Source organism: Mirounga angustirostris, unplaced genomic scaffold (assembly GCF_029215605.1).
Source record: "Mirounga angustirostris isolate CCGP_5_RB_7025 unplaced genomic scaffold, mMirAng1.0.hap1 SCAF_13, whole genome shotgun sequence".
NCBI lineage: Eukaryota > Metazoa > Chordata > Mammalia > Carnivora > Phocidae > Mirounga > Mirounga angustirostris.
This window is the reverse complement of record NW_026991721.1, coordinates 16,900,879-16,927,806: the sequence shown is the minus strand read 5'-3', so window position 1 is coordinate 16,927,806 and position 26,928 is coordinate 16,900,879. Positions and strand designations below refer to the sequence as shown.

General features: G+C 43.4%; 1 protein-coding gene across 3 annotated transcripts in view; it reads left to right on the top strand.

Moving 5' to 3' along the window:
- The window catches only part of EXT2 (exostosin glycosyltransferase 2), a 133,561-nt gene that overhangs the window by 81,714 nt on the left and 24,919 nt on the right, over positions 1 to 26,928 (top strand). For all 3 annotated transcript variants that reach the window (XM_045893863.3, XM_045893864.3, XM_045893862.3), the window contains 2 exons: positions 11,789 to 11,978; positions 20,784 to 20,950. In XM_045893863.3, the coding sequence (XP_045749819.1) occupies positions 11,789 to 11,978; positions 20,784 to 20,950 (357 nt within the window). The remainder of the gene's footprint in view (positions 1 to 11,788; positions 11,979 to 20,783; positions 20,951 to 26,928) is intronic.

Here is a 26,928-nt window from a genome sequence, read left to right as displayed (position 1 = left end):
CTTATATGTTTTATAATTTTGGGATGTGAGTTCATCTTCAGTAAGCTTTCTGTGGTAATCGTTGCCAACTGGGCGAGGGGTATTACTCCAGAGGGTCTGTTTGTTCTTGTTTGTTTGTTTTGGCTTCTGCTGGGTGTTCCAAAGTTATCCTGGAGATAAATCACTTTTTAACATTAATTTCTCAGTATGAGGTTTCCATACTCCAGACGTAGATTTTGTTTAAATCCCAAGCCTGTATGAGGGCTAGTCTCTGTTGGAAGCACCCCAACCCAAACTTAGGTTGAAAAAGATAAATGTATTTTATTACCTGCATCTACGAGGGGATGACGTTCTGGACCACCTTTTCATGGAAGGATTCTGCCTTTGTGTGTATGTCCCACTTCTGGTTCCCTCACTTCCTGTGGCCAAAGCCGTTGTCCCTCTTCCGACATGGATGTCAAACCTGTGTGTCACTAAGCCCAAACTACCTTTGCCCTCCTCAGGGTTCCATAGTGCCAACCCTCCTGTGCGTTCAGCTCTCAATTGCGGTTTCTCTTCATTTTTGGTGCCTGGGACTTCCCATTTCCCCTGGCCTCAGCGATATATTTCAAATGAGTTTTGTTATATTTTATCCTACGTTTCTGTGTCTTGTATAGCAAGAAACGTCCTCTGTTTCACTTCCCAAATGTGTTGAATTCTTGTCCACTGTTACCTCCTTGCCTGTTCTTTTTGCCCTTGTCGGCTCATGCCTTTCCTTTTTCCAAGAGGAAGCAGAGATAAAACAGAGTAGACAAAGCATATGCCTTACTGGAATTCCAGAGAAGTTAAGAATTAAGAAATGACTACATTTTAGAGGTTGTTCTTTCCACGTTGTATCAACTTTAATGGTAGTGTTAGACTCCTGTCAGCTCAAAACCACACAAAAGCTTTGGTTTTCTTGGTCATACCCTTGTTGGTGTTTTGTGCTTAGATGCCATAAGCTGTAACTTAATCTTTTTCAAGAGTTTCTGTTTACCAAGCCGGTGAAGTCTTCCTCTATACCGTAGTGGCCAGCAAACATTTTTATGCCTGGGTGAGAGAATGAACCTCTCTTTCTAACTACCAGAGTAGTTCAATGACAGGATAGTTAGATGAAATCATAAATTTGTGTTCCCTCTTGTGAGAAGTGGTAGTTTCAGCACCATTGACATTCTTGAACACTTTGGATTATAGATCAGCCTTATTTATTTGAATCAAATCACTGGTTTTTTCATTAAAGGATAACTTTTAAGAGTTTTCAGTATACTTACTAAGTAACAGATCCAGGGATGATGATTATGTGTTTAAAGACTATGTTCTAAAAATAATCCAAATCTTTTGAACTATCAAGCAGCTGAACTGTTCTTTTTAATATATCGAATAAAATAAAGCAATAAAATCATTGATGTGTTATTTTTGCCCCTACTTTATTGTATTCACCCACTTAATTGATTAGCAGTATCTTAAACTATCTTACCATGGATATATTTAGTGAAATTTATTACTTGCAGACTGGTACAACTCATGAATTATTAAAAGCATCAGCATATGGAACCCACTCTTTCCTCATTCCAAATTCTTTTAATATGGCTTACGTTGAGCCATTTAACTGGCTTCTCTCCATCCCACTGATGGAAGCTGCAGCCAGACGAGGGTTCTTCTAAATGATTGGCTTCCTTTCCAAGCAAGAGGAAGATGAAATGTCAACTTTTTCCTCTACTACCTGAAAAGCAATCAGTGGCAACCCTTCCTGCTCTTCTTGACAGTAGTTTGGCTTTACAGAAGAGGGTGGGCATTTAGCCAAATGTGCATTTCAGTGCTATATAAAGGAAAAATTTAAGTAGCTGAAACTCAGATAATAGGTGGAATTTTCAGAGAGGCATGCAGATGGGTTTAACCTGTGAGTCTTCAGTAAGCTAACAATAGCTCAGAAATTCCTGAACTGCACGTTTTAATCCCTTCTTTCCTGGTGATGAGCCGAGTGACTTGAGGTTACTGACAGAATCTCTCTCTTGCAGCAGTTTGCTCATCTGTAGGGACTGGGTTTAGGGATAATAACAGCTTCAGAAGAATAGTGCAGCATAGTGACTCATTACCAATAACTAATCAAGACCACTGAAAAGGACATTTTGGAATCATACCTTGGGGTTCAAGACCATTTTATTAACTTGACCTTGTGCTTTGAAATTTGTTATCCTTATCTGTGAAATGGGGCTTTTACTTACTTCACAAGATTATTATGAGATCTTAATGCTTTGTCACGTGGAAACAAACTTAGAATTCGATAGGACTCTGGTGGGGAAAATTGAAATTCACAGGACAGTGGTTTTTGTTTTTGTTTCTGTATGCAGATAGGCTCCATTATGTATTTTCCATTGCTCAATACTTAAAACCCTAAGAGTTAACATTCTGTGAGCTCCATTCTTACAGATAAAGAAAGTGTGACTTACTTAAGATCCACCTCCCCATCATTCTATCTTAGAAAAGAGGAAGTGGAGTCTGAAGAAGATTCTCAGTCCATCATTCCGTCTATTATAAGATATCGCCATATTTTCACAAGTGTTTTTATCTTGCACACAAACTTGGCACCCCACTTAAATAGGAAACACAACAGCAAAGAGTTAGATTGACAGTGTGAATAGGGAAAGACTTCTGTCCCTGGCTTTATGATGGATTAGACATGCTAAATGACCTTCCCAACTAAACAGCTAGGATACTGAATGAAGTATTACAAAACAGTTTTAGCCTGTTGCTAAGCTGGCAGGAAAGTGAGATATTTGTTGACTCACTAAACAGAGTGAAACTAGGTCCCCTGGTAAGTGAGTAAGAACCAGAGGCAGCTTTTGCTGTGGAGAGTTTCGCAGTTTGATGACCCGGAGCTTCTGCTGTGGAGAGTGGGACAAGGGAGCAGGCTGGAAAGCCTGTGGTCTCTGCCTGTTGGGGAATCTAAAAAGAGCGTCCTAGAGAAGCCAGGAAACTAAACCGCTATATTTTCAGTGAAAGGGTAAAGAGAAGTGGGTCTGTGGATCTTGCTGCTGAGAACTACAGTTACAAGCCACCTTCACATGGTTTCTGGTCCAAATTCATACAATAGGTGTGGTCCAAGGAAACCTTCAGAGCATTTCATTAGAAGTGGCCCTGAATTGATAGGCAGCAGCAGAAGTAGACACAGACCCTCTCTTGAGTAATTTGTCTTCAATCTGGGTCTCAAATAATTCTTACAAATTAAGTATCTAAGGAAAATGAGCAGCTCACAGTTAGAACCCACAAGACCATAGAGAAGTAAGGCAATATCATGAATGAGAACCAGCAGAAACACACCTTCAAGGACTTTGATTATTGGATTAGGTTGGATTATTAGATTCAAAAAAATTGTTCAGATGCAGCCCAAAGAGACAGGAAAATGAAGTGATGTGGAGAACGGAGGGACAAGGTCTAATCAGTTCCAGAAGGAGAAGAGAGAGAGAGAGTGGAAAGAGGTCCTTTGAAAATGCAATAGCTGAGAACTTTCCAGAACTGTTGAATGACACCAGACCTCAGATTCAGGAAGACCTAGAAACTACAAGCAGGATCATCATAATGAAACTGAGGTACACCAAAGAAAAAGAGAAGACCTTAAACTTATCTAGAAGAAAAGGGCACACTAATGGTAGAAATTACTTGCCCCATGCTCCTGTGACCCTGAGTTATGTCTCTGGCTCGGTTTTTTTCGATGTCAGCGAGTCCCAGTGCCTGTTACCCTGGTACACCCAGATGTGGTTAGACCCATTCCAGGTCCACCATATAGAAAACGTATTTATGAACCAATTAGTCTAAGTAAGTTATAGGAATTCTAAGCTGATAATTTACTCTCTCCCTTAGTTAAGTCTGTAGCACGAAGGGGATTTCTAGTCTTTGATTTTCTTCATCTTTCATGTGTTTGTTTAATGGGAAGTCAGTGAAATCTAGCCATCAGTGTTATCCTTGTTTTTGTGAACAATCCGTTCTTTTTTGTGGGTGGAATGAATTAAAGATATAACACAACGAGTAGACTTCAGACTTGTTGCGAATCTTTTCTCCCTTGAGCTAAGAGAGCCTGCTTGAAGACGGGCCTTGGGTCTGCGTGCTTCTCCAGTTTCCTAAGGCAGTGCATGCCCAGTGGAGGGTGTGCTGCCAGTAGTTAGGGCTGTAGAGGCTTAATGGTTAAGGTAACATGGGCCACATTACTGATTGCCCTTTCAAATCTCCCAGTAACCATTAACATAAATATCATCTCACCATTTCGGACAGAGGACACCACCCTTATGCACGTTAGTAATATGATGCTAATGCTTAACCCTTTCCTGGCTTGGTTTGCTTCAGAGGCCCTGCCCCACATCCGTGGGTAGGGAGTCTGTTTGAACCTAGAGGAGAAATGGAAGGGTTAACTCCTTTCGGTTTTGCCCTTTGACCGCTTCAGGATGAGAGGCATGATGAAATACTTTTCAAAATCTTCAGTGGAAACACATCATGCATAATTGGAGCAAAAAAGAATAAATCAAAGCTTTTCCCCCCTTTTAGTCTGGTAATTCATAATTGAAAGCACATTGAGGAAGGGGCTGATAACTTCAAAACAAGCAGGAAACTGCCCTTTCTGTCAAGGTAGGGACAGGTAAGGCTTCTCCTTACCAGGGGCTCAAAAGCTTCTGTGTAACAAGCCTGTCCTCTCCTCCCTTCCTCTCTTCTCTGAATTCTCTCTTTTCTGCTCAGGCAGATACCTTCAGTTAAATCACATGTGGGTTCACTCCAGGATGCTTAGGGCTCTTCTTGTCACTTGAATTTATACGTGGTGACATTTAAAAAAATCTCTGATATGATGAGTAATAGGAATTAAATTTTGAACCATCCTTCGAGGTTGATTTCTTCAGTCTGGAATTTGGTTGGTTTAGGTTGAAAGAGCCCTTTAGTTGGTAATGGAATGTGGTTTTCCTCACTCCTGATTTTATAATCCTCGAGTAGTTCCAGCAAGAACATTTCAGGATGCTTAGCAAAGGCCATTTGCTTCCACCTTCCTCCGCTCTCTGTATGGTAGGTAACCTTGGCTAGCATGGTTTTGGTTAGGCTCATATAGGGCTGCCATGACCTTTTAACTAAAAAAAAAAAAAAAAAAAAAAAAAGGCAAAATGAGATTGCAAGAAGGGTCCAGACAACTTTCTTTGTGTGAGATTGCCAAAGGCACACCTAGTTTGAGTTTGAATTTCTTTCTTGAAGGAGGAAACCCCTTTGCACTGGAAGTTGACTTTAGGCCCAGCCTCCCAGGGCCTTTCTTTCAGGCATCCTGAAACCCAAACCCACGACTTTCTCTCGCTGCTTAACCTGCTCACTGCTTGCTCATTCACCAGAGCTTTCCAGAATAAGCAATGTGAAAGAACTTTCCTAAAGCTGATACTGTGACCTGGCAGTTATCGTAGCTACTATGGATTACTTTTATGTGATTGCAATTTAACAATCTGGATTTCTTATTGAAGCTTCTATAATGAGTATCTGTTGTGGGAGTGAGAAGTGAAGTTTGGGAGGATGGGCGAGAGATGGACAAGGTATTTTGGCCAAATGCCAGAACTCCGTCAGAATGATACACACTTCTCCTCCCATCTTTGAGTGAACAGTTTTACTGGGTGGATTTGAAAGTGGTATTGGTAGCCAAGATTTGGACGGTGCAGCTGTAATAAGTGGGTTTCACCTCTTTTTCAGGTTGCCAGTGCTGGGTGCCTGGTTTCATGCCCTGTCTTACCACGATGGAGATCTCATCAGGCAACAGAGTTAATTGCCAGCATTGTTTGCCTTTTCCCTGGCAGAAGTCAGAGTCTTGAGTAAATTATGGAGGTTTAAATTTGCTTGATTTCCTGCAGAAAGTGGGGTCAAGAGGTCCCAGACTGTAGACACTCTCTTTGGTCAGCCAGCAGGGGGTCAGTTCTTAAAGGTATTTCAGAGGTGACTAAATGCTGTTTTTGAAACGTCCTTCTCCACTAAGTTTTTTTCTCTGGGGGTTCGTTTGTTGACCTTACCCCGTGGAGTGGAGTGTCTGTCTGAAGGCACGTACCCCAGTTAACGCTGCCTTTCTCCACGCTGTCACTGTGCCCCAAAGGCAAATGGGATTATGTTCGAGGAGGGAGAAGGCAGTTGGCACAGAAGCCTAGTTGCACATCAGCACTTCCCATTTCTGACCTTTTGAAATAGAACATAAAGGTAGCCATGTTCACTTAGCAGCAAAACAATACTCAGGAAAAGAAGGTTACGAAAGAACTCCACAGAAAGCTTGCCGTGTGACTTACAGAGCCTTCCCCTTTCGTGCTGTGGCTAGGCCTGCCTGGCCCGTCCCTCTCACGTCCGCTCTCCGTCCTTCGCGCCCTGTCTTGTGAGCGTGTGTTAGCAAGGCTGCTCGCTCGGGTGCTAGCACTCACCTGCTTGCCCTTGCCCACGACACAGCGGCCCCTCCTTATCTCCTCCAGGGAGGTCGAGGCCGCTGTGTAGACCTTTACGTTCCCACAGGACTGGACTACCTTGTGTGAGTACGGTTATTTTCTTGGGCCGACCTCCCCACCAGATGATGAGCATGTTGAGGGGGAAGGCCTGTGTTTGTCTCGGCATCTGTAAGACTCTTTCAGGCGAATAGTATGTGCTCAGGAAATGCAGACTGAGTAAATGAGCACCAGAAGCACGATTGGTAGGGATGATTGCTGAAGAATTGCTGATACCGGTGTTTTGTCAGGCAAGGAGGATACGAACGGGGAGAGCTGGACGTTTTTGTGTTTGGTTTAAACTGTAGTTCCTGGAGCTCTGTGCTGAGTGCTCATTGCTTTTGTGCTGGATCTCATTTTGTCATCATCCCCTTAGGAGACAGGTACCATCATGGTCCCCATTTTACAGATGAGGACATTAATACAGAAGTAGCTTTACGCATCACAAAACTAGTACATGGCAGGGCCTAAATTCAAACTCTCTTCTGTTAAATATTCCCATCCTGCCCTTCAGAATAGTTGGCACACTAAGATTCTAGGTAAGTGCTTTAAAATGAATGAACTCAGTTGGCAATGAACTCACCTGTTCACGTACATACAGAAAGAGGACAGAAAGAACATGACCTGGGTCATTTGGATTTAACTTACTCACTTTTAAACCAGGTTTTTATTGAGTAGTGCTAGGCGCTGGCTAGGTGCTAGCTGTTCGGACAGTTGTGGCTCTTGCTTTCATGGAACTTTCAAGATAAAATACAAAGATCAGGAAGGAAAAGAGGAAATTGTGAAAATAAAAACAGTCTATTTGGAGAGGAAGTAGAGGTAGAGAATCCAGATAAACTAGGACCTTAAATCATGATAAGGTCAACGTAGAGAGGAAGAAGGATTTCATTTAGACTTGTTGCTGGATTGCCACCCCACTTGTAGGAACCGTGGAAAGTAGAGCCCAGAGCAGTGATTACTCCCACAAGATCAGCCATTGGCTACCATTTATTGAATGTTTGTAGTGTGAGGTACTTTACATATGTCAACTGTTTACTTTTAGTAACAATCTCTGGTTGTTAAGAAATAATAATTAAGAAATGTTAATAATCAACATTATTAGAAATTGTTACTATCATTTTTATTTCTCATACCTGCTAAAGTAGTAGTATTATCACAATTACAGAAACTGAGGTGCAAGAGAGGTTTAGTACTTTGTCCAGGTCACACAGCTGGTAAGTGAAGGAGCCTGGATTCATGTTAAGGAGACATGATTCCCAAACTGACCCCGAACATGTCCACTCACTTTTTGAAGTCATTTGCCCCAACCCTGTCGGCATAGCCTACAGTAAAGCACCAAGCCTGTGTCCTAGTAAATAGCTGCTCAGCAGCTTCTGTGTTACGCCTGTGTTCATCTCAACATCTGTATTTTATGGGGAAATGTTGGTAAGATTTCAGACCTGGTTATGCTCCTTTGCCTGCTCTGTCTCCCCTTCATGCTGCCTTTTCTGCTTCCCCAATTTTCACGACCTATCTGGTATGCAAGTGAGTAGTGTGGAAAAACTGAGCACCAAGACAAGTTACTGTCTGTTTCCCACCCACCCATTCCTACCTCTCCTCCTCCCCTTCCGCAGTCATCCGCTTCCCGAATGGAGCTGGCAAACGGGATGAGAACAGATCGGTCATCTTGCCAGAGACTCTGGTTCCTTCTCCTGGCAGTGTCTTGAAATCAGAGCTGTGATGCCCTTCAGGGGGTGCCTCCGTTTAAATTCCAAGGGATTCGTTTTCCAAAACCAAGCTTCGCAGCTCTCAGGGAACTTTCCTCTCCTTTTAATGTCATACAGGCATTCAAGTGTGTTGGCATTCCCCACTTCTCCCCAAGAACAGACCCCATTTTGTTGGAGTTTTAATAGTTTTTCCTTCTGTGTTAGAGGTGTATTTACCTTTTTTAATTTATGTGTTTCCTTTGTGTCAGTGTTTATATTCGGTGTGTTTTAGTCCGCGTACCTTCTGAAATCATAGTGTTTGGGGCGGGCTCTTGCTTATTATATGGCCCACATGTGATTGTGAAGGGTAAAGAACTTCCAGCGTTTTTGTCTCAGAGAAGGGTTAGAAGTAATAAACTCTGGCGTTCCCCACAGCTCCAGTTTCCAGAGTATAAAATGATGATGCGTACCTCGGACTCAGAGTCAGAGGGCGTGAGGATGGGCCATGGGCCTCCACCATCCGGTGTTCAGAAGCCAGACCTTGAACATCATAACATCATTCATTCTTCCTTCCCTTCCTTTCTTCCTTTCTTTTTTTGACTGATAAAGCAAATTATTAGGCATCATTTACTATTTTTAACCCTACGGTTTGATCATCTGTAAAACAAGGATAACTGTATCTGGCCTGGGAGTTGTTGTAAGGCTCAGAAGAGATATTACATGTACAGCCTGGTGCCTGACACTTAGTAAGTGCTCAGTAAAGCTTTCACACACATTACAGTACCTCAAAAACTCTGTTTTTGTGTCTTTTTCATTTAAAGTGGTGTTTTCAAGCATAAGAGAGTACTGTGTTGGGAGGAGTAAATGGGTGGGCTGGGATGGTAATGGCGGAGAGAACGAGCACCTTCGGGATTAACTGACTGAAGCACAGGGCTACTTATTGACCTCGTTTCCGTAAAGGTCAAGAAGATATAAATAAGCTTTGAGGTAGAAAACTAAAAGGGGTTCCTACCAATGTGATGAGCTGCTAGGGTACCAGCGCTAAAATCTAGGTACGTTCCTGAGACTGCAACTTAAAGTCAAAGCGTGAGGTCATGGAAAAACAGAGTCAGCCTTTCTCATTGTGTCTCCTGGCTGTGAAATCTAATTATGGCCTGTTGTGGACATTTTGGCTTTAATATCCTGATTACATTAGGACTCCTGGAATCCCATTCAGTCTCTTTGAGTTCCCATCCCATGTGTATTCCATGTGTTTGTGTACATTTCCTGTCCCACACTGTTACATCTGGCAGACAGCTGCTGTCCTCTCCGTGGTGATGGGTGTCCATCAGTGATAAGGGTGAGGCTGGTGGGGGCCCTGGAACTACCAGAGGATGGGAGGGTGAGCGGCCAGAAGAGCAGTGGGACATTTCGTGTCCAGCCAGCTTCTGGAGAGACGAAGTCCGGTCCTGGCCTTTTCACGTAATAACATACAAACGTGCAGGTAGTTAATGCCACTGAAGTGTATACTTAAAAGTGGCTAGAATGCAGGTTTCATGTTATATTTTACCACAGTTTTAAAAAATTTACGTAATATACCCAAAACCATTTTCTGCTTTAAATGAGTAGTTTGTATATTATATGCATTGTATCTCAAAAAAGTTGTTTAAAAATATAAAAATGTTTTAACAATCTTATTATCAGTACAAAAATATTTTTGCTTGTATCACTGCATTGAAATTTACTTAATATTTTAATGGTAGCAAAGAAATGGAATTTCCTTCATGACTTTTTAAACCCGATTTTGAGAAAATTTCGAACTTAGAAGTTGCAAGAACGTACCGTGAACTCACGCCTAGAACTCATCGCCTGGATTTATGCATTTTATATATTCACACTCTTTATTCCCAGTGTCAGAAGTGATGTGCTTTGATAGGTTTTATTTTATTTTGCTTTTTGCCTTTTTTTTTTTTTTTTTTTTCAGATTCAGTGTGCGAATTACTTATTGGGCCCTTTCAATCTGAAAATTCATGTTTCTTCTATCTTATGTCCCAAGAATTTATTTAATTTCTTTGATAGTCTTGTTTCTTCTATATTCTGTTTTCTTTTTCAGGAACCTCCTATTAGGTGGATGTTGGACCTCTTGGATTTTGTCATCTTTTCTGAGCTGTTTTTCATCTTTACCTTTTTGTTCACTAGACTGGAATATGTTACCTTTTTCTTTTAATCCTGCTTTTTTTTTTTTTTTTTAAAGTTAAGCTATCCTATTTTTTATGTCCAAGAGTTCTTTCCTGTTCTTTGATAGATCTTTTTAAATAAAAAGTTTATTCTTATTTCATGGATGAAGAATTCTCTTCCTGAGGATATAATTTGTTGTTGATGTTGTTTTAATTTCCTTCTGCTGCTTCTGTTGTCTCTGTTTCGTCTGAGTTCCTGCTTTTCTATTTGTTTGTTTGGTTTCTGTCATTATGCTGACGATGTTCTTGAAATGACTGTGATTCTAGGATCTGTTCATGATTACCAGGGAAGCACTGAAAACCTGGTTGGAAAGCAGCTCTGGGTGTGAGGGCAAGCCTCCTGCCCGGAGGGCGTCACAGTCAGATGGCAGAGGGGCAAGCTAGCCACATGGCTGCCAGTGTTTGGGGACTTGGAGGGGAAGAAGTGGGCCACCCCAGAACAAGAATGAGATGACTGAGAAAACTGGGGTCATGCTGCCTCAGAAATGGCACTGTTGTTGACAAAGCAGGACAACTCATTTAAACCTAAGGACGCAAATAATTTGGCCATCCAAAATCGATCCAGCTGAGAGTTGCGCTAAAATCCAAACCAGGCCTTTCCTGAACACACCATTTTCCCACTCTTCTTACCTTCTGGAGGAAGCGTGGCTCATCATTCCCAGTATAGACTTTGCCCTGCATTTTCCTCTCTGCTGTGGCGATGTTTCCATGCCTAGAGCTTCAGTTCCCCGGAGAATAGACCTCCGTCCTGCAGGGGTGGACAAGAGGAGTTTTCTGGCTGACTGGCTGAATGAAGGGGAGGTTTGTAGATCTGGGTCTCTTTGCTCCTTATACATATTTTTAACCAGTCTTCCTGTTTTCAACCCTGCCCCTCCTCTTACCCCATAGGATTCTCACTGAGCTTATTTCTGAGCCTTTGTGGGGTTCTGTGGTTTGGACTTGTTGGCTTTGTTGGCCCCCTCTGTGTGGTTACTTAGCTTTCTCCCTCATTCTCCCGCTCCCGCACTTCTCTGGTCCCTCCCAGTGTTTCTGAAGCCTGTCGATACTGCTCATCCACTGTGGTGTCTTCTCTCATTTCACTGGCATTGTCCATTTGTGTTTTGTATCTGCTGTCACTCGAGTGGGCTTGAGGAGAGAATGGAGATCAGTGTACGTGTTTAATCTGCTCTGTTTAACTAGAAATCTCTTCTTACTTACAAAAATTCTCTGCTCCTGTTTGAGTGGCCTTCACAGCTCAAGTTAATTAAAGAGAGTCAATACAAATTTGGGGGAAGGGAAGACTTTAGCTCTTGGGTTGGTCATGGTGAAAGTCACCAAATCTCCCATGTTCTAGTTTATTGACAACGTTGGAAAAGAGATCGGCCCCATTGTTACTAGATCCTTTGCTGACCCACATTAATCTATTGCCTTGCAGAAATGGAGCAGCGTGAGCAACCCACTCTTCCTCCCGCTGATCCCACCACAGTCACAAGGTTTCACCGCCATCGTCCTTACCTACGACCGAGTGGAGAGCCTCTTCCGGGTCATCACTGAGGTGTCCAAGGTGCCCAGTCTATCCAAGCTGCTAGTTGTCTGGAATAATCAGAATAAAAATCCTCCAGAAGGTAAGAAGAGTGGGAAAATGGTATGTTCAGGAAAGGCCTGGTTTGGATTTTAGCGCAACTCTCAGCTGGATCGATTTTGGATGGCCAAATTATTTGCGTCCTTAGGTTTAAATGAGTTGTCCTGCTTTGTCAACAACAGTGCCATTTCTGAGGCAGCATGACCCCAGTTTTCTCAGTCATCTCATTCTTGTTCTGGGGTGGCCCACTTAACTCCAAGCCCATGGCATGCACTATAGCCCCAAGTGTTTGGGAGCTTAGGAATCAGTGGGATCAAAGGCCAGCAGCCTTGGGAAAACAGATCTCAGCTTCCCTCAGCCATCACAGCTGATTTGTTTACATGAAAACTCAGTTTAAAAGGCATTAGTTTTCTCCTTCCTTATCTGGGCTCTGATACTGCACTTTTCTTCAGGAAGAAAAAAAAAAAGGATGGCTTCACTTTCAGTTGGGAAAGTCAGCAGAGCATGCCCTCTTCAGGCTTCGAATCAGTTCCTTAAAGTGAGCGCTCACTCAGGTTCACATTGGTTCCTTCGTAATCGCTTTGTCCCTTGCCTTGCCCCCCCCCCCCCCCCCCGCCATAAGCTGCTGGCTGGCGCTGGCAGTGAGGGTTGAGGACTGTTTGATTAATTGGATTTGTGTTTCATTCAAGACGCAGAGAGTATGTTCCACCTGCATTTAGTTTCTCATTCAGTCTGTCTATTACTGATCCTAATCCCAGGGACTTCAAAGCTCCTGCCCTTTATAGCCTATTAAAGCCAGGAAGTTTCTGATGGATTAGAGCAAGGAATGAGTTTGAAGTTTGTCATGTGCACCACTATCCCCGATAAGGGCTAGTTTATTGCCTGACAGTAGTATCTGCACTTTTTTAGGACTATTCCCTTTTAATTGGTAATACTGAAGTCAGGACAGTCAGCCTCGGAAACTGCCAGTAGTAGATCTCTGGGCTGGAAGAAGAACGTTTTCTGTCTGTTAGGCAAAGCAGAATTTGCCCCAAGAAAATTCTTTAGTTCCTCTTGAGACATTCAAGAAATCTTCCTTTGTGAGATTTTTGTTCTCTGAGAGGATCATGTGCTTTCTCTCTATTTAGGGGAGCCATAGTTTAAGTAAACAAAATGGCTACTTTAAACGAAGGCCCTGTTTTATGCTCCAGAGAGCAGTGCTTTTTCTTATTAACTGTCTCTTTATGCCAAGTTTGTTTTCCTCCCAACGTCTAGTTCTCTGGATTTTTGTCTGTTTGTTTGTTTCATTTATTTGACTCTCAGAAAAGGAGAAAGAAAGGGGTGGAATGAAAGGGCAGAGATAAATAAACAGGAGCTGTGCGGGGAGGGCCACGGAGAGGTGCCACGGAGAGGGCCACGGCCGGTGCCTTGCCCAGAGGGAAGTGGATCGGACGGTTGGGCGCTGCTCGTTAGTCTCTCACTTAAAAAGGATGAATCACGTTGTGAGAAGGAAGGCCGTGTATCCCTCCTCGGATCTGGAGTAGCCCGCTGCGTGGCGCCGCATTCACACTCGTGCATTTGTTCCCGCGCCCAGAGGCCACCAGCTTTCAGAGGGAGCCCGTCAGCACCCCACCCGCCCAGAGAGGCACAGCTCAATGCAAAAGACTCCTTTCCTTCCTTATGAACCCTGGCTAGCCGCTTTGGGCTTCAGGTGAATGATTTATTGGGACTTGGAGTCACTTCTTTGGGGCAGGTACCATCGAGGACAGTGAGAAGGAAGGTATCGTTTTCTGCTGTCTTGGTCAAAGTGCTGACACTGGGGTGGCAGGAGGCACGAGCATGAACCTCGGTTTTGGAGCTGGATGTTCAGGTTTAGTTTTTGGTAGACCCTGCTAAAATGTAGTGGTTAATTCTATGACCAGAAGCTTAGTTTATTTTTGAAATATTTTGGCTCTAGGGAGGAAAGCGAGCCCTCAACTGACGAGGCCCCAGTTTTGACACGTTTAGAGACTGAACCAGCTTTTTTTTTCTAGCAGTGGTTTTGAGGTCTCAGCTCAGGCTCTGGCGATGCGGTTGTTTGAGGGGAGCATGAACCATGTTTAGACCTCTGTGGGGTGTTTTGTTCAGTTGGTAAATGGGGCTGTCGGCTCTGGCCCTCATGCCAGCAAAGCCGTCTGAATCTGTATGTATGGCATTAGTAGCATATATATTTTTTAAAAAAGTAAGTCCAAGGCTTTGAAATATTAGAGGCAAAAGTGATGTTTTTCACTTTCTCTACATTTGCTAAAATAAATATTGTGGTGAACGTGTCTGCTGCTGGGAGGGTTAATGCAGGCAGAAATCCTCCCCCTCCCCCCCCCGCCTTCTTTTTTTTCACTCTCCAACCAAATACATTTTTCTTTTTGGTTACATTTAAGTCTAAATTGCTGGGTTTGAAGTTTAAGTAAATACTTAGACTAGGCAATAGAAATTTCCAGTGAGCTTTCGTCACATTGGTTTTGAGCTCTTTCAGAAAAAAAAAAGGCAAGCCACTGCCTTCCTCCTCCCCAACTCTTCAATTTCCAAACTTGATGGATATAGAGGTTGTTTGGCTTGGCCCCTGGCCTCCCTGTGAAGGAAGCTATTACACTGTATAGCTCAGATAGGTTTAACTCAGGCTTCTGGTTTAGCTGATTTCAGTGTTAAATTTGAATTGACCTCAGGAGCTCCCTGGCTTCAGATTGTGACTTTCATAGTTGTTAGCAGGCAGGAGGGGACGGGCCGAATGTGTCAGGACGGTCATCCCAGAAGAGGCAACGGAGTAGTAGAAGCCACAGACTCCCTGCTTTCGAGCCGAATTCAGGGACTGTGGGGAATTAAGGTCATGCGGACCTGCTGTACACCAAGCAGCCTGAGCATTCCTCAAGTGAGCTCAAGGTTGGTATGGAGATAATCTGACCATTTATTTTATTGATCTGTGGTTGTGTTTGTGACAGTGATTGCCAGGATGGGCTTGGGGTCATCCTCAGTCAACCTCACCGTTTTATAGTACCTTTGCCAAGTTGGAGGAAAAATTCTCTTTGCTCACATCTTTCTTGGCATCCGACGTGGAGAAAACCGTTAATCAATACCCATTTTTAAAAAATCCTTAACACAAGGAGTTCTTTTTCTCCTTCAAGCTAGACTAAAGTTCCTGACTGTGAAGTTATCAGGTCACCTGGCTCAGCTGTTTGTTTTTCATAAACTCAGCAATGTGTTTAAAAAACTCCTGTTTTTCAGACTACTTTGTGTGAATGGAAGGTGACATTTTTATTTTGCCAGCCACAGGTTCACAGGATGAGACATAAGGTACAAGGCCATGCTGTTTTACTTTGAACTCATTTAGAATTTAGAGTTTCACTAGAATTTAGAAGGAGTAAGGAAAAAAGAGACCCCATTTGGCCTTAGCAATGGAATTAGAGCCTAAAGTTCTCTAGCTATGAATTGTGTCCTTCTGCATCCTAAGGGGCCACCTCACAGCCTTCTGTCTACACCTTTTCAGGCTGTCAGGAGAGAAGTGAGGTCCGTAAGACTTTACAAGAACCCATTTATGAAGATGAAAATAATACGATGTTTTTATAGCCATGTATTATATACCTTTTAAATCCCAGGAATAGGAACTGTGTTAAGTGCTTTACATATATTATCTCGTCCTTCTGACAGACCTGCAAGGAAGCTGTTCTTACTCCCATTTTATAAAACTGAAGCTCAGATTAGTTGTGTAATTTGCCTGAATCACAAAACTGCAAGTGGCAGAGCCCGAAATGAACACAGGTCTCCAGGGATCCAAAGCTCGTGCCCCTTGCACGAAGGCCCCCTGTATCCACTTAGATTGCCATTTAGCAGGAGGAAAATCATGCTTTGTCTGTTCTCTGATTTGGGATTATGTAGAAGAACTAGGTTCTTCCTTGTCAGGGACTCAAAGAGAGACAGGAAAGTAAATCTGTTCTTTTGAAAATACTAATGGAAAGGGGGGAAAAAAAGTTCTTTTTTTCTCACCCATATTTTTCTTTCCCACCTCATGCTTCTGTCCTAATTTTTTTAAACAGTCAACATCCCATATCAGAACTCCCTGCTTTAGAGCAGGGAGTAATTATAATGCTTATTTTTGATTTCTGCCCTCCACAGAAGGAATGCTGAAGCCTGAGAGAATGGTAGTTCCCTTTCTTGGAGTCCTATTTTATTTGAAAATGTGAAAACAAAAAACTGGGAATTCTCTTTAGAGGCCTGTCTTGTGGTGACGATGGTACATAGACAGCTGACCGTTGAGGTGGAGACTGCTTTTGCCCTGGCTGACTTTCAGCTACCCAGGCCTAACTCAGAACAGGGAAGGACAATCCCATGTCCATCTTCACCCCATGTCATCCTCTTTGGCCTTCATCATTCCCTAAAACCTCTCCATCAAAGACTTTACAAGGCAAGGGCAAGTTAGTTGTCTGTGGATATTGATCGTCTCAAGTAATTCTTTGGATATATAGGTGATGATGTGGAAAGCCATCTGTGGGTGGAACATGCTGTACCCACTCACCAAGTGAAAGTCCAAATCCCATCCAGGGTAGAGGAATGTTCATACTTAACCAAAGCAGCTAGCCTATTTTCTGTACATATTGCAAAAAGAGGAGCTGTTTGTTACTTTGTGAGATTAAAAAAAGGTTCTGTGTTCTTTTGTTTTATTTGTGTGTTCCATTGTCTCCATTCTAGAGGGTTATTGGTAGGGATCCTGTTGACCTAAAAGTAAATATGGAAGGTGCAAGCTGGGGGCATGCTGCTGGATCGTCAGAGTAATGTGCCAGATCTAACATGTCCCACTTTGCCTCCCTTACCCCTAAGGTTCGGAAGAAGTCCTTTGATTCTGTAAATAGACACAGACGTTCAAAGGAAGGCCCCGCTGACATTTAGCGGATGTCTCCCGTGTGCGAGGCGCTATGCTGCTAAGTGCATTCATGTTCAACCTCACAGTCAGCCATGGGAAGATAGTGTTATTATTCTGTCTTCACAGTTGAAGAAACAGGTTGAAAATGATTGACTTGTTCAAGAGCCCATGGCTAGTAAGGAGTACACCTGGGATTCAAAACTCTTCCTAAAGACTGTTCTATATTCTATGACTGCCTCATGAAATCCTGGACCTCAGAGGCATCTTGTTTGGTCTCTCAGATGATGTCAAGTAGAAATCTGACCTAAGTTAGTACATTTCAAGTAAAAGCACACATTGTATTGCTAAAGGTATTTCATTATTTCGTTTTATCTCAGTTTTTCCATCAGAAGATTCTTTTTTAAAATTTATTTATCTATTTATTTTTAAAGATTTATTTATTTGAGAGAGAGCATGCGCACGAGCAGGGGTGAGGGGCAGAGGGAGAGGGAGAGAGAGAATCCTTAAGCAAACTCCCTGCTGAGCACGGAGCCAAAGGTGGGGCTTGATCCCATGACCCTGAGGTCAAGACCTGAGCCAAAATCAAGAGTCAGACGCTCGACAGACTGAGCCACCCCGGTGCCCCACTTTATTTATTTTAAGTTATTTCTACACCCAGTGTGGGGCTCGAACTCATGATCCTGAGATTAAGAGTCGCATGCTCCTCTGACTGAGCCAGCCAGGCATCCCTCCATCAGAAGAGTCTTACCTATTTTGAGTCTAAATTAGTTGCCTGTAACTTTTCACCCAGCCATTCGTCATGCTTCTGACTTTAGAGGTCATAGAGAATAATTCCTCTTTCATCTGATAGCCCTCCTGATAGCCCTGTGTATTAGTCAAGGCCTAGGTAGGAGACAGAAACCACACCGTAACTTGAACAGGAAAAGTTTATTATAAAGAATGATTAGTGATAGGTGATTGGTGACTAAGGGGTAAAAACTTTAAAGATAGCAGGAAATAAATTTGGGAGAACCCCTTCCCCAGCTAGCTCTGAGATTCAGGGCTTGTTGGACAGGATGTGACTGTAGCTCACTGCACAGTGAGGTTTACGGAGGTGCCACAGGCCAAGTCTGGCAAACAAGAAACCTCCCGTTCCCCTTCAGTATGCCCAGAATTCAACAAAAAGTGACCCGGGGTGTGTTCTTGAACTTGCTGGGAAATGGAGGGCTTCAGTGGAGCTCCCTGGGAACCACCCATGGGGAGGACCTCAGCTGAGTTCCTCTTGGCAGTGTCTGCAGAACCTGTTGCAAAGCTGTCGCGGGGGGTACCACTTAAGCTTGAGGGAGAGAAGTGCCCCTGCCTGCCTATCTTCTGGTCAAGTACGGAAGGAGCAACAAATTAAAGAGGTATGCGCGAACCAGCAAGAAAAGCCCCCTTCCTTCCAAAGTGTCCCTCTAGCACTCTCTACTGACAAAGCCTAACATCAAGCTGGTTGGCAGAGGTGAAATGTTCACAGGATCTAGTTCCAGTATGAGAAACAGGGCAGTGAAGGGTGAAATTGAAGCTGAGGCAATACATTGACAACTGGCACCGTGCGTTAGTCTCTTTAAACATTCTGTGGAAATCCTGGATTCAAGTGCCTGTACTGTCCTTGGAACGCCTCCCAAAGTCTTTTCCAGCTTGTTGGAACTTTCCCCATCTTATGATACCCAAATCTGAACACAAAGCCTTTCAAAATGTGGTCCAGGGAGCCCTGGACATCCATGAGAACCTTTCAAGGGGTCTGTGAGGTTGAAATTATTTTCATAGTAATACCAAGTCACCTCCATTCCCCACTCTTTGTTTTTCACAAGGGGACAGAGGAGTTTTCCAGAGGCTACATGACATGGGATAAATGGCTAGTGGGATGTGTGCTTATGTATTCTTCTGTTTTAAAATTTCCTCAGTTTTAATCTCACACAAACCGTGTGTGTGTCCCACAGAAAGCTTCTTTGGGGTTCTCAACAATTTTTAAGAGCATACAGAAATCCTGACACCACAAAGTTGGAGAACTGGTGGTCTAGTAGATGGAGTTATAACCTCTTGCATTTTAGATCTTACATTCATGTTTCATAAGGATTTGGACAGTAGATTTATGCCAAGGATTTTATTTATCTGGAAGAGGGAGTAGGAAGCCAACGAGAATAAGGATTGTTGGAGAACATGTTGAGCTTCATTATTTTGTCCCAGATCTAGAGAAGCATGAGGTTTTCATACTGCAGTAGATGGTACATGTTCTGTTTGGTCTTTGATGCTAAACAGACTTAGATTCAATCACTTGCCTTATCATTTAGGAGCTCTGTAAAATTATGTAATTTTACATACTGCCAAATTATGTAATCTCCCTGAGCCTTGTAACTACTGCTTTGTGAGTAATTTCTGCCCCAGGGGGTTGTCAGGAGGATTGGATAACATTACATCTACAAAGTGTGTGGCATATATTAGTTGCTTAGTAAACGTGTCTCTCCCCGCCCCCCCCTCCCCCCCGCTTATTCTTAGAAGACAGTGAGAGGGACTTGCTGACGCCCCATAAGTAACATGGGACACAGGTCTTCACTGTCTCAAGTCCTGTGCCCATCCACTTATTCCAAAGCTGTTTATTGATTATGTGCTTCTGAGCCAGGGATGAAACTATAATTAACTACTGTTACTGATTAAAAGTCAGTGAGTGGCCCCTAGGATCATTTCTTCGGTGTTCAGTTCAGTCCTTCTTCCCAAACATGCTTCTTTCGGAGTTGACCGCTTTTTTAGGCTCTGTGTTTATTTAAGACTGACTGTCTTCCTTAATTATAGGGCCTCCACTTACGCAGGCTTCTTCCAGGATCCTGCTAGTGTCCCAACAGTGTGCCCCACGGACACGCTGTACAATATACAAAAGGAAGATATTTCATCTGCAGGCCGTACCGACAGCCTTTTCCCTTCTGACTCTCCCTTGCTGTACTTCTCTTCAGTATGGTGACTTTGGAGTGGCCACAGGCATTTGGGGCTTCAAGATTCACGCGAACTAGATTTTTCCACAATTACACGATGGGCTTTTTGGAAGCAGTGTGATACCTAGCTTTCCCGTTGTCACTTGACAAATGTTGTATGAAGAACAAAGTACCCTCTGTAAAGAACCCTGAGGTCTATGGATAAGGGTACTGTACCAAAGAGGTACTAATTTCATGCTGGGCTAAATGCAACATTTTAAAATAAGGAACCTGCGGTTGAATTGCTTCAATCATTTCAAAGTAGAATGGGAAAAAATGTAAGGCAAGTCATGGGTTGGTATTTCTTCAGTATACTAGAAAATCCCACATAATTGGACCTAGAAACTTGATATTTACTCTGTAAATTGTTCATGATGAGAAACCAAACCCAGTGAATCAGAGGGAAGGGGCTGTCGAAGGGATAGCGTGCTAAGTTAAGAAACCCATGTCGTTCAGGGAAACCGTTTTTGCGGGGTGGATTTGAGCAGCTTTGGTATCTGTTTGCGATTGCATGGTGGAGGTCGGCACACTGGGGCGAACATCTAGAACACATGCTTTGTATTTGCCAGCAGAGCAGAGGCATGTCTTGAGCTGGGGTGTACCTCACTGAAGGTAGTCTGGGGAGGTGGCAGAGTTCTGATATTAAACCACGGGCCTGAGAATGAGACAGTGCAGACTCCATCCCTCCTGTTGTGATTTTGGGCAAGTCCTTTTGGCTTCTCTGTCCCTCAGTTGTGAGTTGAAACCATTTGTACATTCTAGTTAAGACAGTATTGAGAATTAGAAGTGTCGCAAGGACTTGGAGAGGATAGAAATACTTGAAGTTTTTATAACCATGCATTTGTAAGAACTCGCGCTTGAACAGTTGTACGTGTAGCTTTAATGGGAGCCACGGAAGTGAGTGCCATCTCATTTGTGATGTGGTGCTTTTACCACTTTATCTCCTCACAGAAATCAGGAGAGTAATACATGCCTGTTTTTCCCACCCCAGATTCTCTCTGGCCCAAGATCCGGGTTCCATTAAAAGTTGTGAGGACTGCTGAAAACAAGCTGAGTAACCGTTTCTTCCCGTATGACGAAATCGAGACGGAGGCTGTCCTGGCTATCGATGACGATATCATCATGCTGACCTCTGACGAGCTGCAGTTTGGTTATGAGGTAAGGAGGTTTCAGACGGTCTATTTACATATTTGGTATTTCTTGCCTAGTGTTGCTTGTCTTTCCTGATGAAGAGTATTCTATTTCATTCTCTAAAGTCATAATTTCTAAATCCCAGTAGAGCCTAAAAGCGGTGCATAGGAGCGTGGGTTATGAAGCTGTTCTTTAAAACTTTGGAGAAACCCTATTCCAGAATGACAACTGTGCCCTCCACTAGTTTTGAGAACTCCCAAGGAGAGTCCCAGGGGATATTTTCAAAAGCGCATCAATAGCATGTAACGAGCACTTAATTGATGTCTCCTTGAAGAGGGCTTCGCCTGACTCGAGCAGCTGGGCACGGCAACGATAAAAATGTCAGTAAGCGAAGACGCTGGCGACGCTGACAAACAGAAAGCAGACCCTGTTGATGGCTTTCTTTCTGAGGTTTAAGTAGAGAGGTTGGCTGCCTGTCTTTAGGGAGAAACATTCTCTCTCACCGTTCATTCAGTGCGGCTGATGGATTAGGCTGGGTTCAAGGGTTAAGTATGGAGACCAGTAAAGGTCTCCCCAGGGGAAAGTGCCAGAGCCAAGGCCCGGTGAAAAGCAGTGGGAATTGATGAGCTCTGTCAGGGAGGATGTGCGGGAGATGCGTGACGGCGGCGGGCAGAGGCTTGCGGCTGCGGGGGCGTGCCGGCGGCATCGGACCCAAGCAAAACGGAGAGCATGCGTCACTTAGCCGCAGCCGGCACGGGGAGAGCGGTGAGAGCTGCCCCCTGCGCTCGTCGGGCCCGTCAGACAGAGGCAGCCATCTTCTCTAGCTGACTCAGTTTGCTGAATCGGAGGTTCTAAGAAATCATGAAATGGTATTATATGAGGCCATCTGGTACTCAGATTTTATTAAGTGAATACGTGTTGTGTATTCTATATTTACTATAGAAATTTATTTTCTGGGGCATCTGGGTGGCTCAGTCGGTCGAGCATCCCTCTTGGTTTCGGCTCAGGTCATGATCTCAGGGTCGTGGGATTGAGCCCTAAGTTGGGCTCCGTGCTCGGTGGGGAGCCTGCTGGAGATTCTCTCCCTCTTCCTTTGCCCCTCCCCCCCATGCTCTTGCTTACTCTCTCTCTCTCTCAAATAAATAATCTTAAAAAAAAAAGAGAGAGAGAGAGAGAGAGAAATTTATTTTCTAACCCTTAAACTAAAAGTGGATTTTAAGGCGAAGAAATAGGAATCCCCCTAACCATCACCACCACCAAAAATTAAAAGCTCAAGTTTTCCTGGGTTTGTTTGTTTGGGTTTTTTTGTTTTGTTTTGTTTTGTTTTAATGTGGCTCCATTTGAGTGGAAAAGAAATTGTTGTGAACGAGGCTGACGTGTGACACCCTTGGCCTGTATAGTTACTGGCCGCGAAGAGCGTGAGAGTGGCTAATAAAATATGTATCATCTTTTTGGGTTTATTCTCATTCACAGAGATGTCTTTTACATGATCACATCTAGAGTATTGGATGATTTTTAGCACACTATCATTCCCATTTTTTAAAAAAGCAAGTTACCTCCTTGTTTCTCTAGCCAACTCATGGCAAAAAAACCCAGTTTTTCTGCCAGTATTTCCTCTGTTGCATATAGTGGTTTCAGACTATACTTATGTGTTTATTTTTGTGGTAAAAGGGAAGTGAAAAAAGGGAACATTCAGGACGATATAGCCAAGATGGACAGAGTGCTCCCTCTTCAGTGGGATCTTCTCAAGATGCCATGGAAGGAAAACTTTCGTAACTACCCTCCATGTTCCAGTGAATGTTCTGGGTGTTTACAGGCATTACTTATGATCTTTTCCCAAACCTGCAAGGTGGTTATTTTCTCATTCTTTACTAAGACGAAGCAAGGTGAGATAACTTGCCTATAGTCAAACAGCTAATGAGTGGAAGAGTTGGAATAGAGGTCCCAGTATGTCTCCGTTATAGTGTCTGCGTTGGGGGGGGGGGGGCGGTTTATCCTGTCAGAGACCACAGGCTCATAAAACTCGCACTAAGAGCCATGAGCGTGTCAGTTGTCTCTCACGGAATTATCTTGATGCTAAGGATAACAAACAGGTTTCTCACGCATCCCTACCATTGGTGCTTTAGGGTAATTTTGTAAAAGTTATTTCCTGCATAGTAATTAATATAATGGACAAAGTTAGGAAAGCTCCAGGTCCAAAGTGCTGCTCTTTCACTGACCAGTTAATGAGCAAGGACAAGTTATTTAATCCTTCGGGATATTAGTTTGTTCTTATATGAAATGGCAGTAATGATACTGACTTCATTAGGTTAACATGTACATTAGAAAGTTACACGTGCCTCCCACATAGAAGGAAAACGCTCAGGAGCTGCACTTTCTCTGTGGTGGGCAGGGCGCTGTGCACGTCACAAGACGCCAAGTCAGCTGCCGCTGCCGTCAGTCTCATGACTCTGCTCGAGATTCTGCCGCGGTTCGTGAGGAAGGGGGCTTATTACTTCCATTCTTCACAGAGGACAGTTCTGTTCTAGAGAGGGTACCCACTTTTGTGCTGAGTCAGAAGACAGAAGATAATGGTGTTCCCAAATCCTCTTCTTCATGCCAAAGCCTAGGATTATTTCATGCGGGAATTGGGAGCAGGCTCGACTGATTAAGTGAATAAATAAATCTGTTAACAAAAACTTATGTCCTAGGGGAGTTATGTTGGAACTCAGAGCTACTTTGTTGTGTTTAGCACAGTGTGTTAGGATTATATCTATCTTGGTAATTGCTATTCATCCTTCAGCATTCTACTCGAATGTTGCTATCTCCTCTGCTTTCATGAGTTTGAGTTGCTGTTATTTTCCTAGTCTTTCAAGTGATAGTTTAGATCATTGATCTCACTATTTATTTTTGCAATGTATGCATTTAAAGCTGTAAATTTCTTGGGAATTACTGCTTTAGGTATATTCCCAAGTCTTGATTTGTCATATTTTTATTATCCTTAAGTTTAACATATTTTCTAATTTCCATTGTACTATCTTCTTTGACTCATAGTTATATAAAAGTATATTGCTTACTTCGGCCAGTTTTTAAAGTTTTCTCTTTTTTTATTGATTTCTGATTTGATTCTACTGTGGTCAGATACTCCATATGGCTTCATTGTTTTGAAATTTACTGAGACTCTATGGTCCAGTGGAGGGTCTATTTTGGTAAATGTTCTGTGTGCACCTACAAAGAGTTTACACTCTGGAGTTGTAGATTTAATGACCTTACGAGGTCATCTAGGTAAGATTTTATCTTGGCACTTTTAGTTTAATTTAAATTTTTAAAAGTTTTTATTTAAATTCCAGTTAGATAATACACAATGTAATATTATTTTCAAGTGTATAATATAGTCAGTCATTCCACACTTCCATAAAACACCCGGCACTCCTTAATCCCCATCACCTATTTCCCCCTATCCCCCCAGCCACCTCCCCTCTGGTTACCACCAGTTTGTTCCCCTTAAACTTTTAATTTGAATATAATCAGTATATCCCCCTGCTTGTTCTTCTCCAAAATAGGCATCTCCATTTCTTCTGTTATTTTCCCCCCATGGCCTTTATGAATTCTGTAGTAAATTCGTTATCCTCATTTAAATTAAAAAGATAGTTTATTTAATATGTGAGAACCAAAGCAAAACCATGCAACAGACCTTTCTTACTTTGGCTCCAAAGAATTTTTTGAGGAATCTGGAGAGACAGAAGCATCTGCCCATCTGGGAATTTTTCAGAAAGAGGGAGCCAGCAGCCTTTCCAGTATCTAGAGTGGTTTTACTAGTGCTGCCAGGAGACAGAAGAATAGACCAGAGGACTTCCTGAAACCCCCCTGGGTGTGATGAATCTGAGAGCTAACAAGTACAGACACTGGTACGCTGTGGTTCCATGTGAAAAAGTGTCAGAGTCCTGTGCATCTGGAGTGGCAAACTCCTTCACTTCCCTGTGAAACACGGCAAGATTGCATAATGAGGATGTAGGGAGGTGATGGGCAGCACGTCAGGAATCGAAGGGAGAACCCAGCAGTTACTTTCGTGGAAGACAGCCGGAGGCTGGTGAGCCCGGGCCTGTTCTGGTCATGGTTCTGCTGATGAGTCTTCTGAGGACTAACATGTACTCAGGCACAGAGTTCCGGCATGGCTTTCACAGACGTGAGGGCATGCTAAGGCAGTGCTTTTGTTAGAGGGGGGCAGGCATCGATGTCCAGGGACCATTTTAAAGTGATGGGCTCCAAGGCCTGCTTAAGGAACATAGAGCAGAGACCAAAGGGAGCTCGCAGACTGCACGCTTCCTGAAGTAAGAGAGGGAAGCGTGCCACTCGTGTATGAGGTAAGAGAGGGTGGACTCTAGAACCCCTCTCCAGAGGGTGGTTTACTAGAGCCCAGCTAGGTAACGTTCGCCATGTCTCCTGAGGCCCGTAGACTGGCTGAGAGGACCGGGATCGCTGTGGGCCTGGTGACTGTTCACAGCACCCCCTCTGGAAGGCTGTGGAAAAGAAACACGGTGTCAGAATGTGAAGGGACCTCAGAGATCATTCTGTCACTTGATGCTTTATAGCTTAGGAAACCGCGGTGCAGGGAGGCACAGTTACTTCTTTAAGGTGCGAAACGGACGTTGGCTGTCCCCGAAGGTAACCACAGCAAGGGTCTGGAGATAAGAGGCCAGGCCACGGAGGAGAGACCTTTTGCCTCCCAGTGGCTGTCATTTGAGCCCACAGAACATTTGGATTCGAGACCTAATACTGGGGATCATTATTTATTTAATTGGACGAAAACACAGGGGTCATTTGCCTGTTTATATGGGTCATATTCCCTGTTGGAAGGCAGAGAGTTTGGGAAATGTTGCATTCCCTCTCCAGCCCTGAAATCAGGAGCTAAAGAATGCTCTTCTCTGGCCCTGCGTGTTTCTGACTTGTTTGACAAGCTCTAGTGAGCTACCAGATGTGGAATTTCTTTTCAGCCTGGGATAATTTATTTATCTGTTTGTGTATTTTACCGGGAGAGTATCTGTTGAGTTCTTGATACTCATTTGCAAGGAACTCCTGGGGGGGCGGTAGCAGTGTATAGTGTTACTTGAGTGTTGGATTTTTTTTTTTTTTTTTTAAGTCTGTCTGCTTTTACTCCAGACCTAAAGAGCTGGGAAATAAAATGCAACTTGTGCCTCCTCCCCTCCCCCGCCTTTAAGAGAGTTTAAAACATGTGGCAGAAAATGAGCCAGGCGGACTTGGCTGAGTGTATGAACCCGTGAATTTATTTTTCCTTTCATACTTTGATCCTCATTTCCAACCATAAAAATTATTAGTAGCACTTAAGTGTTGAACATTTTTCACCTGAGAGATGTGGAATGCTCTTGGCTAACAGTACTAGTTATAAAGTCAGAACTTCACATGGGGATGGGAATTGGCTTAGAGCGACTGTGTGTTGTTAGGCGCACAAAAGGCTGATGCCTTCCTTTTACTGCCTGGGTATCCTATAGGTGGTAGAGGCTGGTTGAACCTCTTGGGTGCTAATAAATGATGAGAATTTATATTATTTTGTTCACAACTCTCTTAGGTGATGGCAAGTATATACTTTCAATGGATCATGGCAAGGCAGCAAAATCGCATAGAATGCCCCACTTTTTTTCTGGAGAACATAAAACCATTGATTGCCAAGTGAGTTCTCCTGGTATAGGAAGAGCCAAGAGGGATGGTCCCCACAAGAGAATGAGCTTGGTGTGTGTGGTCGCATGGGGCAGTGAGAAGCGGATCGAGGAGGGGAGAAGTTGTGTTTGGGTTAACAGCGGAAGCTAGGTTGGTCAGGCAATATAGGGGCAACTGAAGAGCTCACGGCGGTAAAAAGATATTATAGGTTTGTAGAAAGGTGTCTGGTCCAGGTGAATTCAAACAACAGACACTGAAGACAGGGAAAGCCAGGTAGGTGGAGGTGGAAAGTGGATTCAAATGGATTAAAGAACCAACGAGAAGGAAAAGACAGGCTTACCCATTAGCTC